Genomic DNA, 20,249 nt, shown 5'->3' with positions numbered 1-20,249 from the left:
ACAATTTCTGGAACTCAGAAATCGCCTAAACATTGCCACGGGCAGTCCTGCTAGAGCGAACATGTCATAACATGAACGATACGTCAGTTTTAAACGCCTGCCTATGATAGTGAGCGCGGTTTACCGGCTGTACTGTCACTATTCAAATATCCTGCGCTTACATTATTCTGAAGTAGGCTGCTATTAGCAGAGACTCCCGACTGGGAATCCTAACTTGTGTAGGTCCAAAACGCGCTCAGCTGACATTACAACCTGTTCTTCACCTGCTACCAGCATGACAATGACAACAGACAGTAGATCACGGTTTAACCGATAAGGACCCAGGGCGTTGCATTGTACCGTTTCTTCTGAACGTACAATGACATTGACAAGGTTACGGAAAAAACAACATTAACATTTCACAATCCCCATGTGTAGATCCTCCCTTCCTTTTTAGTGCACATATATCTGTTCTGTTCTGTGCGACACGTCGCTGCATGTAGATTAAATCAACGAGACATGACGTTGTAATACGAACAGCTGATTGGAAGTGCAACCACAAGACACCGTTCAGTATCACGGTTATTTCACCCCAAGACACAGTTCAGTACCACAGTTATTTAATAAACAAGGCAGCCTGGAGCGACCAGCTAGTTTGGTTCGTCTGTTTAACTAAACTGACACTTAACGCTGTTTTAAACACAAGTTCTGTTATGAATTTTACTAGCTAGCTAGCGTTAACTTACCTGCCGACAAAGTTTTCCAACACGGAGCTTTTCCCCGCGCTTTGTCCACCGACCACAGCGATCTGCGGCAGGTCCAGATTACAGCTCTGTCCAATGGAGCTGAACGCATCTTGCAGTTTATTGATAAGGGGAATGAGCTCTTCCATCCCCCGGTTCCCCATGGCTGACACAAAACCTCGGATAACTTTATCTAGCGACCTGAAGTTCTGAAAAATCTTTGGGTCCGACGACCTGAGGACTGACGTTAGCAGGCTAGAAAACTAACCCAGGTTTGCTAGTTTATTAGACACCCTGACCAAAACGTTTACAGCAGTACTTAGCTAATTATTCAAGCAATGTTGACACACAGTTAATTTAGCTAAGCAGCTACCTATCACGAAGTGGTATTTGCTAAAATATCGCACCACTGTATTCCGAAGACACCAGCTAGTCAGCTAACGGGATGAAGGGAAAAAAAAAACCTTTTCCCATCCGGTCAGGCGACCGCCACAAACTTCCAAAAACCCGCCCTCTAATGGGAAATGGATATATCCATTAGACAATATAACCGTCAATCAAGTAAAGAGTGTACTCATTGGACGATGTCTACTGGGTTTTACGAAGAAGACTTGGATTGGGCCTTCGCGTCGGCCCCTTAACTTTTATCAGTCCGATGTTCTGCCCAGAAAAACCGTCTGAAGAGAAGGATGACGTTCAGGACGACGTCAAAGTGAAAGTAAAGCCGGGATTAGTTTTGCATGGTGAGATAATGTGCAGGGCTTTCACCTGCTAATCCTTCACAATACATAAGATTTACTATGTATCAATTATTAATCAGTTTCATTAAATCAAATCAGAATCACAATCTTTAATTTTTAAGTAAAGAAAGTAACATTAATGATTTGATCCCTGACGGATTTAAATGACAGTGATTTCTTTGATGTTATTGGCAACAACCACAATCTGAATGATATCAAGACAGACAACTTGATGGGACTAAATGATACATTTATTAACATTAAATGTAAATCACCATCAACAGCATCAACAATCAGTATATTTACAATGAAAAAAGCTAAAAGATAGTGTATGTGTTTGTGTGTAAAGGGGGAGGAAAGTGACTTGCTATCGTGGAGAACAAAGAAAAACAAATGGCACCGAGTTTAAACAGCAGAGCAAAGTTCAAGTTCAAGTTTGGTTTATTGGTCACATACATAGTCATACACAGTATAACTCGCAGTGAAATGGTGGAGAGTGCTCTGTCCAAACTGAGGAAAAGAAAACAGGGGTGCATAGAGAAATATATATATATGCAAGATAAATATATATATTCTATGTATGTACAAAATATATTAATAATGTATGTACAATATATGTATATTATGATTATATGCACAATGTACAATGTATATGGTTGGGTATATATGTACACAATCTACAGAATGTACAGATCCATTTTGTATAATAACATATCTACAGTTGTTGTGTAACAAGGTAATTGAGTATAAATATATATATACAGATGTACAGATATACAGTTATGTTACATGGTGGTGGTGGTCCCCACAGTTTATCAGTTTCCCTGATTCAGGGCCCGAATGGCCTGTGGGAAGAAGCTCCTCTTCAGTCTGTCTGTCTTGGTCTTCATGGAGCGAAAGCGCCTCCCTGACCTCAACAGAGAGAAGAGTCTATTGTTGGGATGGGTGGGGTCCTTCACAATTTTCCTGGCCTTGGTCTGGCACCGCTTGTAGTAGATGGTCTGCAGGTCAGGAAGTTCCGTGTGAGTGATGCGCTCTGCTGAACGCACTACCCTTTGGAGTGCTTGTCTGTCCTGCTTGGTGCTATTCCCAAACCAGACTGTGATGTTCCCAGTGAGGATGCTCTCGATAGTGCAGGTGTAGAAGTTCCGCAGTACTTTGGAGGGCAGTCTGAAGTCTCTTAGGCGTCTGAGGTGGTAAAGACGCTGACAAGCCTTCTTTGCCAGGGAGTTGGTATAGCGGGACCAGGACAGGTCCTGCAAGATGTGAACACCAAGGTACCTGAAACTATCTACTCTCTCCACCGTGGTTCCACTGATCCTCACAGGTTGGTAGTGCCGCTCCTGCTTCTTGCTGCAATCCACAATCAGCTCCTTTGTCTTACTGACGTTTAGGAGGAGATTATTTTCCTGGCACCAGTTTTCCAGGTGTTTAATCTCCTCCAGGTAGGCCCTCTCGTCGTTGTCCGAGATCAGACCCATGACAACGGTGTCGTCAGCAAACTTGACAATGATGGTGGAGCTGGAAGTGGCTGTGCAGTCGTAGGTGTACAGTGAGTAGAGCAGGGGGCTTAGGACACAACCCTGAGGAGCTCCAGTGCTGAGGGTGAGGGTGGATGAGGCGCAGTTGCCCACCCGTACTGATTGTGGTCTGTCTGTTAGGAAGTTGGAGATCCAGTCGCACAGGGATGTATGCAGTCCTAGATCCCCCAACTTAGTAGTGAGTAGGGAGGGGATGATAGTGTTAAATGCTGAACTGTAGTCGACAAATAGCATTTTAACATAATTTTCCCTCCCTTCGTCCAGGTGAGTCAGTGTAATGTGGAGCAGATGTGCAATTGCATCGTCAGTGGAGCGGTTGTGGCGGTATGCAAACTGTAGTGGGTCCATGGAGGCTGGCAGTGAAGATGTGATGAAGTCTCTGACTAGCTTTTCAAAGCACTTCATCACGACTGATGTGAGGGCGACAGGGCGGTAGTCATTGAGGTCGGAGGGTTGAGGTTTCTTCGAGACGGGGACGATGGTGGACCGCTTGAAGCTGGACGGGATGATACCGAGCGTCAGGGAGAGATTGAAGATCTCGGTGAATACCGGGGCTAGCTGATCTGCGCAGGCTTTGAGGACCCTCCCGCAGATACCGTCTGGTCCCATCGCCTTCCTGGTATTCACCCTTTTAAACACTCTACTCACGTCACTCTCCGTGATGATGAGAGGGCGCTGTTCTGTGGTGGGCCCTTCTTGATGAACCTAGACCTGACTAACTGTATCAACCCCAGATCATTGCACTGACCGCATAGGCTTGTACAGTAGGCACTAGGCATGATGGGTGCATCACTTCAACTGCCTCTCTTCTTACCCTGATGCACCCATTACTCTGGAACAGGGTAAATCTGGACTCATCAGACCACATGACCTTCTTCCATTGCTCCAGAGTCCAATCTTTATGCTCCTTAGCAAACTGAAGCCATTTTTGCTGGTTAGCCTCACTGACAAGTGGTTTTCTTAAGGCTATACAGCTGTATAGTCCCAATCACTTGAGTTCCCTTCTCATTGTGCATGTGGAATTGCTCTTACTTTCACTATTAAACATATCCCTTAGTCCTACTGTTGTTTTTCTATGATTTGATCTCACCACAAGTTTAAGTGTTCGACGGTCATGATCATTTAAGGTTTTTTTCCGACCACATTCCTTCCTCGAAGATGATGTTTCCCCACTGTCCTTCGACTTTTTAATAATGCATTGGACAGTTCTTAACCCGATTTTAGCAGTTTCAGCAATCTCCATAGATGTTTTCTCAGCTTGATGCATGCCAATAATTTGACCCTTCTGAAACAGATTAACATCTTTTTCACAACCACAGTCTTCCGACATGGTTGTTTAACAAATGAGAAGCTACTCACTGCATCAGTCAGTGTTAAATAACTTGTTGCCAGCTGAAACATAATCACCCATGCAGTAATTATCCAACGGGAGGCTCTTATCTATTTGCTTAGGTAAATTCAGGTGGTGACCTTTTTTTGGCCAGGCAGTGTGTAATCATGGATCTCTGAATAAAGCATGTGTCCAACCTTGTTGGAGGAAAAAAAACAGAGAGAGAACGAAGTTCTGTTGTTCAGGTTATTTTAACACACTTGAATGCTTTTAGACACCATCTGACAAGTTTGCTCTATGCATTGCTGATGGTGCTGCCACCTGCTGGACTAGCATGGAACCTACAAAAGTTTATAGATAAATGAATTAAGATTTATAAATAAATGAAGTATGGTTTATAAATAAATAAAGTATGGTTTTGGGGTGTGCATCAAAAAAGGAGCAAGTTGGATAAATATTTCATTTTACCTTAATTAGATAATGGTTTGTATGATAATATTTGTGTAATATTTTGAATGGTACTTCCTTTATTTTATTAGTTACTAAACATTTGTGGGGTAAAGTCCAAATCTTTGTCTAGTTCAAATCTTTCAGAAATTTGTTCCAGTAAGATATATCAAAGGGAGCAGAATGAGTATCTCTTTGAAATGAGGTATGGACACCCTCGCTATTGTTTTTGAGACCAGGAGAGAAGCAGATTTTGCCACCTGGGGTGTTAACTGGGTTAAGATTCATTATAAATCCTAATGGAGTTCATATCTCACCTTTGCAACAAATTCTGTCTAACTAAATAATAAACACTTAGTAAATAACTGTCTCACCAGCAATATACCATCATGAAACCACCCTTCACAAAACAATGATTTGTTTTTACATCAAATAGTACATTTATTCCAGATAAAATAATGTTTTGTGGTTGGGACCATTGAAAGCTACATATTATGAATTGATTTTCTGTGTGATGGCAATGCATAAATTGCCACTCCCAACTCTGTAATTTATACTGGCATTTATTGTCCCATGTGAATCAGCCATAAATATTATAGACATCCTGTGGTAAAAGAACATTACCCCACCTCCTCATGTAAAACTAATCCCATCCAAAAAAGGTTTATGTCATACAAAAAGAAAGAATAAAATGGTTATAGCAATTTTGAAATTGTTGAAATTGTCGTAAAAATCCTTAAGCTGTTAATCAATATCTTTAAATATCAAATCAAATCAAATTTATTTATACGTTTTTTACACGAGATTTTTTATGTCACGGAATGCTCACCTCCCGTGAGTCACGTGGTTTGGCCCACCATGTGCAGTAGGAGGATTCTCGTTTGTGGCCACGCCTGCACACACCTGTACCTTGTCCTGTCTTTATAGTGTGCAGGATTGTTGGTCATTGTTGCTGAAACGTGTTAATGTGAAGGGTAATGTTCTTTTCGTTATTGTTAAACTTATGCGTGTTTATTGTGTTCATCTAATGTTAACTGTTACATGTTCATGTTCTTTCTCTGTAATATGTGTGAGTGCCGTTGTCGTTCTGTGTTAATAAATGTTGGTCCACATCACTGCTGCCTAGATCCCAGGACATTGGAGAGAGGACCGCGACCGGTGTCTGTGTCTTCTCTGCAAGCGGAGGAGAACACCCCCAGGAATTTCTTGGGGGGGGCCTAAGGCTGTTGAGCCTGGGCCGAGGAGGATCGAGGGGCACCACACCGACCAGAGAGAGGGCAGTTGGGTGGAGCATTGAGATCTCCAGTGGGGACAGCAGAAGCTCGAATCCCCCAGTGAACCCACCAGCGAGGCTGGAGGAGTCTGCCAAAAGCCCCGGAGGCAAATTGCCTCTGGGACGCTCCTAGAGTGGCGGGAGAGAGGAGGACCGTTAGGTAGCACATCTGCAACCGGGGTGGACGTGCACCACCGTGTCTGTTGAGGCCACAGACATGTTTGAGGTGCCTGCGCAGACGGCGGGCACCACATCACGCCGCCTTATATGTTTGTTTGTGGGCGCTACTGTGAGTGCCTTGTGTCTTTACCGGCGCAATGTCGTTGTGAGCATACCGGACTGCTCTGAGAGAGGCAGGGAAGCTGCCTTTCTCCCTCTCGTCACGAGGTCTCCCTTGCTGGCGGCACCTGGCCTGTCTGGTACTGGGTGGGCACCGGACACTGCCATGCTGTGTGTCTGTGTTTACGTGTACACAGCGCCCGGAGGTTCACGTTCATTGGACGGACATGTCGGGAGCTGTGCCCCATCAGAGGGGGTTCTGTCACAGAACGCTCACCTCCAACGAGTCATGTGGTTTGGCCCGCCATGTGCAGTGGGACATCAGAGGGTGGTGGGAGTAGCCATGGCAGCTGAGACAGGTTGAGGCTCAGTAATATAAGGCTCAGTAATATAAGGGGTTGGTGAACCTCGACAGAAAGAGAGAATAGATTATTAGGCATGTCCTGGTAAGAGGGTGTGTAAATTAGGGAACTATAATGTGCAAAGATGGACTCTGGCAGATCTAGCTATGGCAGCATAGCTAAAAGGAAAGAGCCAGAAGGAACCACAAGCAGGAGGTCACCCTGGAACATCAACATTCTGCTGCTCTCGGTCAACACACTTGAGTGACAAAAGAGAGCTGCAGTGACATCATCATAACATTCCAGTTTACCATAACCCTCAATGTCCATGGACCCCCAGATCTACACCTTTACCTAAGATGGGAAGTATTTAATAAAATGCCTGACTGTACAGGTAGGCTTTTAGCCTGGCCTTAAATATTGGAATCTTGGAATGATCAGGACATAGGAAGATCCATTAAAATATTTGTTTATTTGTTTTCTTTGTCCTCATGCAGTGTATCTCAGAGTGTTGTTACAGTATATTGGGGAAGAGGAAGAGGAGGCAGTTAAAGTCCAAAACATAGCAAACATGAAATGAAAGTGAAAAGGTGATTGAAAGTGATTATTATCATTTATTTTTTTTTACAATTTTGAAATAAAGTTCAACTCACATGAGAGTAAGAATCAAATTCTTTCATAGTGCTCAAATGAAACAATTTATGATTCATAATGTGGATCCACCACATGGAGTTGGCCATATTTAAAATAGATTTTGTACAGAATCTCTGAAACATCCAGGTAACTGGTAATGGCTGTTTCATAATGTGAAGAATCACTTAAAAAATGACTTTCTGCTCCTTTAACATCCGTGCATTGTATTTATATCTATTTTAACATCTGTGCACTATATTTCATAATCCAACTATGACTGCTTTATATGTCCTCTAACTAAAAGGGAAAGTGATATTATGGCTCAAAATAATAGAAATACTAATGATTACCGAATTTGTGTAATGTTAAGTAACAAAATATATTGTCAAGTCAAAAACCAATCACCATCAATCCAATGCTGATCATCTCATTTCATCTCAGGGCATTGGCTTTAAAACAGCCTATTTTCAGATTGCACAGTTAAGTGTCTGAGGAATTTATCAATGCAGATTTGTAAATGTTGAGGTAAGCCATTGTTTCTTACAACTCACATGTTACTTAAGCAAAACCTTTAAGCAATGGCATGTTTAATGCTGTAGTGTGCAGGTGGGTGTTTTTTTCATTGCTTAGCCAATGGACTGAAATATTACCCTAGATATTTTAGAATAAAATATAGAGATGTGTGTTGTAATACATAAAACATAAGGCTGGTATTTGTACATTTGCAGTGTTGAGTTTGTGAGTACATAATGTTCAAAAAATTTGGTGGTTGTTATTATTACAATTTACCCACTGCTGCCTATGTGCTTGATAGAAATAAAGAAATATACACTGATCATATTTTCAACTCACACAACAGAGTTTAATCATGGAGTATACTAGAGATTGTAATCTCTTGTAAAAAACAAACATATGACTCTAATACACTAAATAAAAATTAAAGGGCAACTTTTTAGACAGTGCACTAGGCAGAAATGTGGCAAACATATGACTGTATTTAGCGATTATAAAGGATAGAACCAAGTAGCCTTTGTGAGTAACAGCATAAAAGTTCAGCACCTCTGATTCACTTCACAGGATGAAAAGTTTGGAAATGGTGTGAATTGAGACAAAATGACTGAGATCAAATTCCAGTTTTCGTAATAGGTTAGTTATAAAATCAAATGTGTTCTGTACCTGCTTGAGTGCTAGAGTATTGATATGAACTTTAGTTTTGATGAATTAAATTCACAAATCCTGTTGGCTTTTTTTGATAGAGAAATGAGCTTGTTACCTTGGCAAAATGTTTTTTACAGAACAATAATTTTCAAAGCCATGACCAGTCTTACCTCATTCAGAGCAGTTCCATGGTTATTTGAACCAGAGTTGTAAACCAGTACTTACTAGGACTTACCTCTGTCTGATCCTAATAACAAAACTACCCACATAGTACCTTAAACTATGTTGGTACCTATAGATGGCAAACTTTAAGCAGTATAATAAGAGCTATACCACTTCACATGCAGCAAATCTATGCACACATGACACATACGTACATGGAGACCCAGTTACAAGGTATCTTGGGTAAAGGAAGTTTGTGTGTGTCTCTGGCCATTGAGCAAGGTCACTTCCAATATATGTTTTTTTTCTGATGTTGAAATCACTTCCCCTAGAAGCCAGATTGAAGCTGCTATGGTGTATTTGAAGGGGGCTCCAGAACGTTCAATTGTCTGTTCAATTTGACATTTTTACAATGTTCAAACTATGTTTTTTTTTGTCCTGAATATAGACATTAACTAGATTATGACAAATGTTATTTATTTTCTCTAACAGTGGTTAATTATTGTGAAAATACAGGTAATTCTAGTTCAGTGAACTAGAACTACACACGTTATCTTTGCTGAGAAGATTGCTGGGGTTATCCTGGACAACAGAAGAACAATTACCAACAGCACGGACCAGTCATCTGCAGATAGATGCAAATTACAGATAGCACAGACCAGTAACCTGCAGGCAGATGCAAATTAATGATATGGACATTATTGCCAGCTAATGAAATCCGCTCAAGATCAGTCTAAGCCAAGTACCATTATTACAAGGTGGACCAGAAAAACAGCTTTCACATATGGGATGTTCCAGCCAGATTGATTCACCAGTTACAGGCATTAACATCTGTAACAGCAACACATTCCAACCAAACTGATTCACTGGTCACAGGCATTAACCACAACCATGTTGATCAGCCTTGCCTGAAAACTAACTCTACACTAAATCCACCCTAATCTACACAACCACCCAATCTTACACTGATCAGCGTTACCTTAATACTAACTCCTACACTCCTGTCTCCCTCTAATCAGCTCCCTATATAAAACCTTGTCCTTCTAGAACTCCTGTCTCCCTCTAACCACCTCCGTATATAAACCTTATTCCTTCTATCATTCCCGTCTCTCCGTAATCACCTTCCTATATAAACCCTGAAAAAGCAGTAAAACAATTCAGTTAATTCTGCTGCTTCTGAGAAGGACCAGAAGAAACTCATGCTAGCCTGAACAATGATTACAGTAGTTTTAATCTCAGGCATTCATTTATTCGTGATGGTTTTATTGATTTATATTTGGGCATATATGTATACATTACCAGACTTTTGTTTGGTTTTGTTGATGTTTTTCTGGTTGTCCACAAGTTTCTGTTTTATTGGGATAGAAATCTGAATGACATTAAGGTGAAACCATCTAGTAATTCATCCCCATGAGGAAAATTGTCACGCCCGCAGACTGGAGCGTCCCCCGTTTCCGTGGCAACCTAACCACGTCCATGTTTTCCTGCTATCGTCTGTTTCTATGGTTTCCTGTCTCCGCCCCTTTAGCTCCAAGTGATCCTCGTTTATACTTCATTAATGTGTCCATTTAAATCCTGTCTTTTTTATTTGTTGGTCATCGTTTCGGTATATCTCGCTTGAGCGCTCTTGTACTCTCTTCCCGTGTTCTAGGTTCAGTTGCCCTCTCTATGTTGATTTCCCTGTTCGCTCGTCTGTTGTACTTTCTCTCTTTTCGCATATGTTGTTCTCGATGTTAGTGTACACCGGTCTTTTTCACCTCTCTTTCCTTGTCAGGTGTTCACTCGTAGCTTCGCTTCTGTTTAGGTTTCTCTTCCCCTTTTACATATACGCAAGTGTTGTCTGGTTTTCCTTTATGTTCTGTTTACCTGTGTCTCTTCGTCTCGGTTATTGTTTGTCTTTACGTAGTCGCTTGTGCTAATTTCATGCCTCATCGTTATTCTCCTTTAGTACTTCCTTTGTTGCCTAGTCTCGCCCTCACCCTGTTAGTCTTTGTTCTTCGTTTTATACTGTTGCTCTTTGCTATTTAAATTTAGTTTATTTATTCTATTCTTCATCCATCCCGTTCATTATGGCTTCCCTATTTTAGTTCGCTTCCTTATCATGTCGAAGGCGCCGCGAGTGTGTTCGCTCTTCACCCCTCTAACGTTACAAAAATACCTTACTTATAAATCCATTAACTGAGCTGCAAAAGCATCTTCCTGTGACTGTCTCTCCAAGGGGAGCCAGTAGATGGCAGACTTTCTGGAGGTGTTCATTAAGCTGTCACACTTCAGAAACCTATCCAATTTTAGAAGAAAAACGGGGGGAATATTAAGTGGAAATCATGGCAGTTTGATCTGAGAGTCATCAGGTTTCTGAGCAGGTCAGGGCTGATGTATACCTGGAAATCTCTAGGACGTTGGCATTCTATGTATTAGAGGACTAGTTAGATTAGATGGAGACATCACTATGCAATAAAAAGTAATGAACTCTACTGAAATGCATTTCTACAGTGATGTAGATGTTTTTTCTGTTATTGATTGTATGTTCATATTTTCTTTTAATATTAAAATAACGTGCCTGCTTTTTGTGAGACAGGGAACCCATAGAAGAAAATGTTGCAATAATCTAGCCTAGCAGTAATAAATGCATAGATGAATAAATTCTCAGCCACCCAAAACTGAACACGAGGTCAACAGAGACAGGGATCTACCACACCAGGCAGGACGCCAGATGCAGGCTGTGCAAAGATGCCCCTGAGATAATCTGGTATGCTACATACTAGAAGCCAGGATGTACATGGAATGCCATAACCAAGTGGCTGGTGTAGTATACAGAAACACCTGTGCTGAGTAAGGGCTGGAAGTTCCATGGTCTAAGTGAGATACAAACTCAAAGGTGGTGGAGAATGACGATGCTAAGATCCTGTAGGACTGCCAGCTAAAGACAGACAATATGGTAATGGATAATCAACTGGACATAGTAGTGGTGGATAAAACAGCAGAATAGGGCCATAGTGATATGTGGCAATCCCGAGTGATGGCAGCATCAGGAACAAGGATGCTGTGGAGGGTGAAGGCAACTGTGTCTCCCATGGTAATCAGACCACTAAAGGCTTTGACCCCTAAACTGGAAGAATAGCTCCAACAAATCCCAGAAACAACATATGAGATCTCAGTCCAGAACAGTGCAATCCTGTGAACAGCTAAGATACTATGCAGGACTCTGAAGCTCCCAGGCTCTGACAGCAGACCTGATCTTGAAGGAAAAAGACTGCCCAGAAGGGCAAGTGGGTAATTTTTAAAAAATACTATATATATTGTTAAGGCAAAATAAACAAACTATTTAGCTCTTAGTTCCTTTAAACATAAGCAAGATGTCTCAAATTCAGTACTGGAAAAATGGATTTATGAAGAAGGCAAAATATTGGGAAAGTGAAAAATTTATTTTAATTACTACAAATACTGGCTGAAAATAGCTTCACAATACAAATTTAGAAGTAGCTAAAACGATGTAGACATTTCAGAGTTAACTATTAGCATTTAATGTTTAACATTGTCATTCATATGACCTACACCTAGATTTCTAACATGTTTCAAAAAGAAATACTGCTGAACAACAACAAGATAATAGAACTAGTTAAATGCAAAATGAGCAAAAATACAAACATTGAGAACTTTTCAACAAAGTCCCAGGCACTGTTAACCTTGTTCACGTCCAGTGAACAGTGAAACCTTCTGACTTGGAGTAAGCTTGGGCCACACACTCTGCTTTGGCCTCAGGATCAACGAATGGACTGAAGGGAATACAGGCATTATTGGAGCTCTGGGCATGGTCAGTGGAAAGGTCTGCTGCTTTCAGCCCAGTGCAGGTGTTGCTCTCCATATTAAACAGTGGACTGATGTGGGCCACAGTGTCCAGGCATGGGCTGAGGTGAGAGACTGTGGTGTTACACAGACTGCCATCTCCATTAGGCTTCTGGTACTGCTGGTCATTGTAGAGGTTGCTGTAATATTCTGGATTACAGAAGGACTGGTTATCATTTGAAGATGGATAAATATAATCTCCTTTGGTGGGCTGGACTGAGAGAGAGACTGGTATTCCCATCTTCTTTTCAGGCGACTGCTGATTACGAGCAGCTGTCTGAGCTGCCGAGATCCGCCGATGTTCTACCTGTAGTTGACATTTCTGGCAATGGCAGTCTTTCCAGATACAAAGGCTTTTGTGTCCTTTTAGAGAGGAAATAACACCATGGTTTCTGCACCGAGAACACCTTCGTGATGGTTTAGTTTTAGAAGAACCTTCTGACATTTGCACTGCGTCCTCCATCAGATATAACTTCTCAGCCATTTGCGGTCTACCTTCTAGCCACACGCTAGTCTTGTCTCCACCTACGCCACAGAATTTGAAAAATGTCAGCAAATGTGTACTGTCATGCAAAGTAGATTTGCTGAGTACCTGAGGCAGGGGAGGGATTTAAATATTTGTCACCCTTAAATTTCCCTTCTCACTACCTTGTCAGCATATTTGAAAAATGCATGTGAATTGTGAGCAATTCAGATTTACAAAACACAAAATCCCGTTTCACCAATGACTGAGCTGGGGGTACATGTTGCAGCAGAAATAAATTTTACACCCTGCATAGGAATGAGTTTACAGCTTAAATATTCGAATTTACTGTTGCACCTTTACCTATGGCTTTTGACTGTTCACCAGTGTAAATGTAAAAAGTACCCGTTTTAAAACCAACAAATTTCTTATATGTGGGTAAATGTATTTTACAATTTCTACCTAAAATATGGGATATGATTCTTTGTTCAGAGAATATTTAAAAAAAACAAATGAGATTTGTGCTAATAATATATGAAAATTAATACATACCATACGAGAAAGTCGTCCTTTCGCAGAAGTGAGTTGAACCTACACTAATGAACATGTCTGCTGGCTTGCCGCGCTATACTTCTGATACATTGTATGTGTCAACCAATCACCACTGAGCTACCCATCCCCCCGTATTATGCTTTGACTACTTTTCACCTTCAGCTCCCCTAAAAATAGATGCAGACAAGTCGTTGGCTTAATTAATCCTTTTTAGGTCAGTTCTGTGTATTGTCACGTTAGTTAGCTGTCTGTTTTCTGTCTTATGTTTCCATTTCATATGTGTATAAACAAGGTTTTGCAGTGTCTACCTGCTGAGGAACTTTCAACACACATGTAAAAAAAAGTTTTCCCCCTCTTTATTAGTCTGCAACAACAGGACATTAACACTAAAAACTGTCCACATGGTTTATGTGCAAAGCTTCACAGACACTAGCCCTCCCCCAAGGGATGCAGGTCCTAAATGTTTTTCACGGGAACAAGTTGGTAAACCTATTGGTTTCAAGTGGATGATTTCTCCACTAACCTCCTCATCCCCCATAACTGTTGTTCAAGTGTCTAAAGGATCGGCTGGATCAGTTAATTTATCGTTAACGCTACTGGACTGGACATTGTAGTGGTGGCATTCAAACAGCTGAGTACCTTAAGATATTTGTTGCCCTTTTACATAAAGAGAATAATTATTATTTGATTAGTAATTAACGACTTGTAAAGTCTCACAGATGACAGGTATGTCGTTTTTCTCCGTTTTGCTGATTATTGACTCAGTACTAGACTGGGCACATGAATTCTTGCTAATTAGCGAGCCAGCCAGTTAGACCAGTTACCTAGCCAGCTAGCTTGCATATCTAGTAAAAACTAGATAAGTACTCAGCTAGCTAGATAACGTTACCATCCAGTCTTCCTCTAACGTTCACAACGGAAAAAAGCAGTGTACTAGATGGCATTAGGTTAGCTGTCTATATAGCTAACCTAGATTGATCGTGTAGTTTACCGTGAGACACGGCAGATATTGTAAGCTTTTCGGGGGGGGTTATAGCCAAACTGCCTCTAGAACAGCGTCTAACACACATGCCATGAAAAATGTTCCAATTCGGTAGAAACACATTACATGACAAACAGATTGAGACTTCATAAAGAGAGAGTATAAATAGACAGACAGCTAGACTCAGGTGGGTCTAATTGTAAGGCTAGCCCGATGGGGCTATGGGCCTCTGAGTGCCGATGGCCATGGAACAGGACCCTCAGACTCCCTCGACGGTGACAGTGACGTTTATTGACATACAACACAGACAATAACGGCGGCAATCACGGATAACTCACACGAAATTGAAGAAGATACACACAAGCATAACATCGACACTGACAGCGGTTTAAGTAGACATACAAACACTTAACGTCTTAAACCCTGTACAGGTGGCTACAAACAAACGAACCAGCCGCTCGCGGCAGGCCGTATCACGTGACTCATGGGGGCGGAGCGGTCCGTCACACTAATGAAGCAGATTTGGACCAAACGCTGCTTATGGGGAATGTAGTTTGTTTGGCATTGTTTCGAGGCTACAGGCTTGATATAAAGGACTCTGGCAACATGCGAAAATTGATTTTCTGGTTCAATGAGATTACATCTTTTGGCAGAACAGCACCTTACATGAGCTGGCTTTTACCATCCCCAAGTTGAAACATGGCAGCAACAGGTTATGGTGGTGCATCTCAGCAGGAGGAACAGGGAGACTGGTAACAACTGATAGACAGACAAATGTGGCAAAATGCATGAACAACCTTGAAGAAAACCTCCTCCAGAGTGCATCCAAACTCAGACTGGGGTGACCTTTCAACACAACAATGACCATGACCCAAAACTACAGACAAAACAATAATGAGGTGGCTTCAGGACAAGTTGCTGAGTGGTCCAGCCAAAGCCCAGACTTAAACATAATGAACTATCTGTGGAGAAACCTGAAGATGGCACAGTCTTGTGCCCTGTGTCTTGGTTGTTCATTGTAAATAGGTTCACTGTTTATCAAAGCCTCCATGTATGTAAGTTGAGTTTGTTGATCCTAGCCTGTATGTTAATTCTAGCCTTCATTTGTTCAAGCCTCCATGTGTTTAATTCTAGCTGCTGTTTGTTATTATTAGTTGATCGTGTTTCCTAGCCCTTGTTCTTGTTATCATGTATTCTCAAACTCTCAGTGTTGGTAACCTGACCCTGGACTACTCAAATGACTCTGGATCTGGATTTGCCCCTAATAAATCTCACTCTTCTCCACACATGCGTCAACCTCCTTACAGCTCACTGTTACAGGTATGAATAAAAGCTTAGGTTTTAAAACTCTTTAAAACATTGTTTCACATCATCATTATGGCTGAATAAGTTTAGATTAATGAATAAAAAATGGCAATTGCATGTATTCTTAACTGATGGGTTCCTAATAGTTAAAAACCAGTACAGTATTCTTAACTGATGGGTTCCTAATAGCTAAAAACCAGTACAGTATTTTTAACTGATGGGTTCCTAATAGCAAAAAACTGGGTCTATTCTTAACTGAGGGCTTCCTAATAGCTAAAAACCAGTACTGTATTTTTAACTGATGGGTTCCTAATAACTAAAAACCAGTACTGTATTTTTAACTAATGGGCTCAGTAGCTCAGCGGTTAAGATACTTGACTTGTAATCAGAAGGTTGCCAATAGTAGATCATTCATAACCATTACCAAAGCAGTTTCAGTGCTGTGATTTACTCTGAAACCAGAATGAAACTGCTCATTTCACATTCCAGTATCTTACTGAGAAAAAGAAGGCTTGATATAGGATTGTAGTTGTGAAGTTTATGTGGGTTAAGGACTTCTTCAGGACTGGGGTAATGGCAGCTACTTTTAAGTTGGGAGGAAAATTACCTGAGCTAAGTGAGATATTAAAGATCGAGGTGATGAGTGGGCAAAGTGATGGCTGGCAAGCTTTAATCAGAGGGGTAGGCAGAAGGTCTAAAATACAAGTAGTTGCTTTAGAGCCAATGATAAGCCTGGCAGCAAAATTCTCATTAAGTGTTACAGACCTTCTCATTGAAGAAAGTCAAAAAATCATTACAGAGGGTGGCTGAAGGTGGTAAAGGGAAACCAAGCAGGCTGCCACAACTTATTGTAGAAAAGAGGGCTCTTGGATTACTGCAAGAATTGGTCATTTTGGTGGAGTGGAAGTCAGCCTTATGTGGGGCAGTTGTATACGAGATAATGTGTTCCTTATAAGCAACTGCATGAACTTTCAGTTTAGTTTTCTTAATAAGGCGCTACGGTTGACTGCCTCTTGCTTTCATTAAGTTCAGAGGTAAACCATGGGGCAGAGTGATGGAAAGTCACAACTCCTGTACAAAGAGGAGCATTCTAGTTAAGCACAATTGAGACAGCATCAGTGTAATGATTGAGCAGGACCACAGGAGATGTGAGTGATGGGAAACTTGTTGAGTGTGTTCATAAAAACTGAATCCTAAAGATGATACTATGAGGAGTGTACATCCTTGTGGAGTGGAGAGACAGGGATAGATTAAAAAGAACTGTTCTATGGTCAGAGATATGAAAATCAGCAATGTGCACGTTAGAAGGTGAGACACAAGGAATCGTGCACACAAGATAAAGGATATTACCCTTAGTGTGGGTGGCAGAGGTTACATTTTGGGTGAGATCAAAGCAGCGCAACAGGTTGAGAAAATAAGCAGAGTGAACACATTTACCTGAGTCAATATGAATGTTAGGCATCTAGCAATAATATTGAAGGGAATAATGAACAACTGGCAATTCAGACAGATCGGATAGAAAAACAGGTACAGAACTAGATTTAGACAGGCAGTAGACCAACAAGATCAGTAAGAGCTTTGAGCCTGTTATTTTCAGAGCAAGGCATTCAAAGGAAGTTGTTGGGTGAAAGGTAGATAAACCATGTTAGCCAACAGATCACAATTGCCAGCAAAAACACCAGGCGGGAATGTGAAAAGGAAAAGTTCATGTTAGGCTGTTCCAATGTGAGTGCAGCAGGTAGCAGTCAAAGAATCTTTTTTTCAAAAGAATCTTTTTTCAAAGAAGAGTCTTGTTTTTCTGTCAAATATATTCTTCAGTGATGTGCAAAAAATGTTATGTACCTGAGAAAAATGTATTCAAAAAGTGTATCTAGATAGTAACTTTATTTACTCAAAAAATACATAAAACTTGAAAAGGGAAGTATTGCCATAAGCTGTAGCAATCACGATACAAACTGAACCAATCGTACAGCCCCATACACTGAGCCAGGAGCAGAGAGCTCTACAATTGCTGCAGACTGCAGCAGAACTTGCTAGAAGCAAATACAAGCCCCCAGGCTTGAAAACAGCATTCACACTTCACCAGACATACCGCTCTCACAGAACAAGTGGAACTAGGTCCAGAAAACACCTGGTGTGAAAATGCCCTTAGTGATTGGTGCTCATGTGCAAAATCATTCATCAGAAGCATTCTAAAGGCAGCACTGCCATGGGAACAGAACAAACATTGGTTAATCCAACTGGTTGAGATTAACATAAATTGGTTAATGAGCCAAAGGGCGGAGATTTAAAAATGCTGCACATTCACTCCTCACAGTGCTGTAACAGCCAGAAATACCAGCAAATGATTAAGAACATACTGCAGCAGTCTGGAACAGAAGCAGTCATGCTCATAGTTGAAGTCTAAATTTAACGTTCAGGAAATAGCTAAAGTAAAGCTCTGCCTACTGGTTAATTTGGATTACATTTGGATCTGCCTCCATGGCAGAGCTGCCTTCAGAACAGTTCTTTTGCAGGAGCTTTTCTTTAAACTCAGGTCAGCATCAAGGAACTGCATCCAGGTCAGCACCAAGGAACTGCATCTAGGCCACAAATTGGATATGAATCCTACTTATGACTCAGCAGCTGAACACAAGCTTGGTAATAGTGGAGTTTAGCTACAATGATGCATCCAGCCTCCTCAGAGCAGGGCTTCTGTGTGTGTGGTCTACAAGCACATCTTTATCTATCTATAGTGCTATTCTCAGGAGCTTTGAGACTGAAGCAGGAGAACTTGATAGTCATCTCAGCTAGTACAAGTATTTTGATGTTGCATCTCCTCATTCTTCGATCAGGTCCTCACATTTCTTCTTTAGCTCTGTCACCTCCTCTTTCAAATCAGCTACCATCCTCTGCAGAGTAACTACTTCATCCAACCAGGTTAATAATCAACCTTCCACTGCTTTGATTGCATCTCTTGCATCTCTTCAATCTCAGAATGGTAAACTGATGTATTGTTTACTATTTCTGTTTTTACCACTTGTATTTCATTTTTAAGACAAGTTTGTTTTTCAGTTCTGATTTTATCATGACCAAGAGGTCCACTTTTAGTGAGAGAAGAATCTCTGATTTCAAGGCTGGTCCGTCTGATAGAGATGGCGTCGACTGAGCAGCAGTGTCAGCTGGAGGTCTGGAGCTCGAGTTGATGCTAAGCCTAGTGCTGTCTGGTTATTTATATTATCTTTATAACATGTGGTAGTCCATTACAAGCTATGCCGTCTTATTTTGCTCATTAATCTTAATACTTATGTTAGGATGCATTTTACTTTAAAAACTATCAGGTTTACCATCCACTGACATTTAGATTTAGATCAACATTCCTCATCACTGAAAAAAGCTCAAAATGTTTGTTTAGAGTGAGTTAAGATGTGAATTTGGGTTGTTTGACATATAATTGAGATTGAAAATTGACTTTTACAAACCTAATGTTTTTTTCATCATGATTTTCTTTACCTACATTACTGGCTAGAATGTATTCTATGAGTAAATGACAGCATTTTTGTAAGTCATTTTTGATAAGAGTGTCAACTAAATGCCATAAATGTACATTTTTACATGATGTACAGCCCCTAACAGTTGTTTGTCATAATTATGCTGCACCTCACACTTGTAATGTCTTTTTCCCTCCAGAAATGAATGATGTCCATTTGCAAGACTTCTCCTGCTGTGTGTGACCACTTTTCTATACATCTCAAATTTACCTCAACAAACACATCAGGAAATTCCACAATGAGGAGTATGTCAGACTGTTGAAATCAGGAGAGATTAAATCTGAGAATGTCATCAAAAACTCACTCACACAGGAGAGAAGCCATATTACCACTCAGTGTGTGGAAAGAATTTTATTGCACAAAATGATCTCCAAAGACACCTGGTCATTCACACAGGAGAGAAGCCTTATCACTGCTCAGAGTGTGGGAACAGTTTTAAAAGACAGTTAACTCTCCACCAATACCAATGCACTCACACAGGAAATAAGCATCATCACTGCTCACAGTGTGGGCAGGGTTTTCACAAAATTGGATAGATTTAAGAAACACAAATGCATTAACTAGATGTGAAAGGAACCACTATAGTGGAACACGCCTTCTACATTTTTGTCCTCTTTGCTACTCTCTGGAGAGGAAGCACAAACCTTTTACATGCTTTTGTTTTGTTATATTACAATATTGTTCTCTTTAAATCTTTTACTTTAGACTACTACAATTATTTATTTTAGCATCTCTGAATTAAATAATTGTTATTTAATTTAAAAACATTGGCACACACCCCTGATAAATTTATTTAAGTCATTCCATCCATTTCATGTTTATATTGCGTTAATATGTGTTTGATGAGAAAACTATTGCGGTCACTTGATTTGTTTTATTTTTTTCAAACCAGTGCAATAAAAATTTAAAAAATAAAAATACTGTAGAGTACTGAAAACACACAGG

At 40.7% G+C, this 20,249-nt stretch overlaps 1 protein-coding gene across 9 annotated transcripts in view; it reads right to left on the bottom strand.

Annotated features, from left to right (window-relative positions):
- dnm2b (dynamin 2b) overlaps positions 1–1,190 on the bottom strand; it is a 20,547-nt gene extending 19,357 nt beyond the window's left edge. For all 9 annotated transcript variants that reach the window (XM_081701342.1, XM_081701343.1, XM_027018850.3 and 6 more), the window contains exon 1: positions 726–1,190. In XM_081701342.1, coding sequence (XP_081557468.1) covers positions 726–886 — 161 coding nt within the window. In that variant the 5' untranslated portion in view covers positions 887–1,190. The remainder of the gene's footprint in view (positions 1–725) is intronic.
- Positions 1,191–20,249: the final 19,059 nt, after the last annotated feature.

Source organism: Electrophorus electricus, chromosome 18, assembly GCF_041902795.1.
Source record: "Electrophorus electricus isolate QZ-2024a chromosome 18, ASM4190279v1, whole genome shotgun sequence".
Taxonomy (NCBI): Eukaryota; Metazoa; Chordata; class Actinopteri; order Gymnotiformes; family Gymnotidae; genus Electrophorus; species Electrophorus electricus.
The sequence above is the reverse complement of the archived record's forward strand: the minus strand, read 5'-3'. Positions and strand labels throughout refer to the sequence as shown.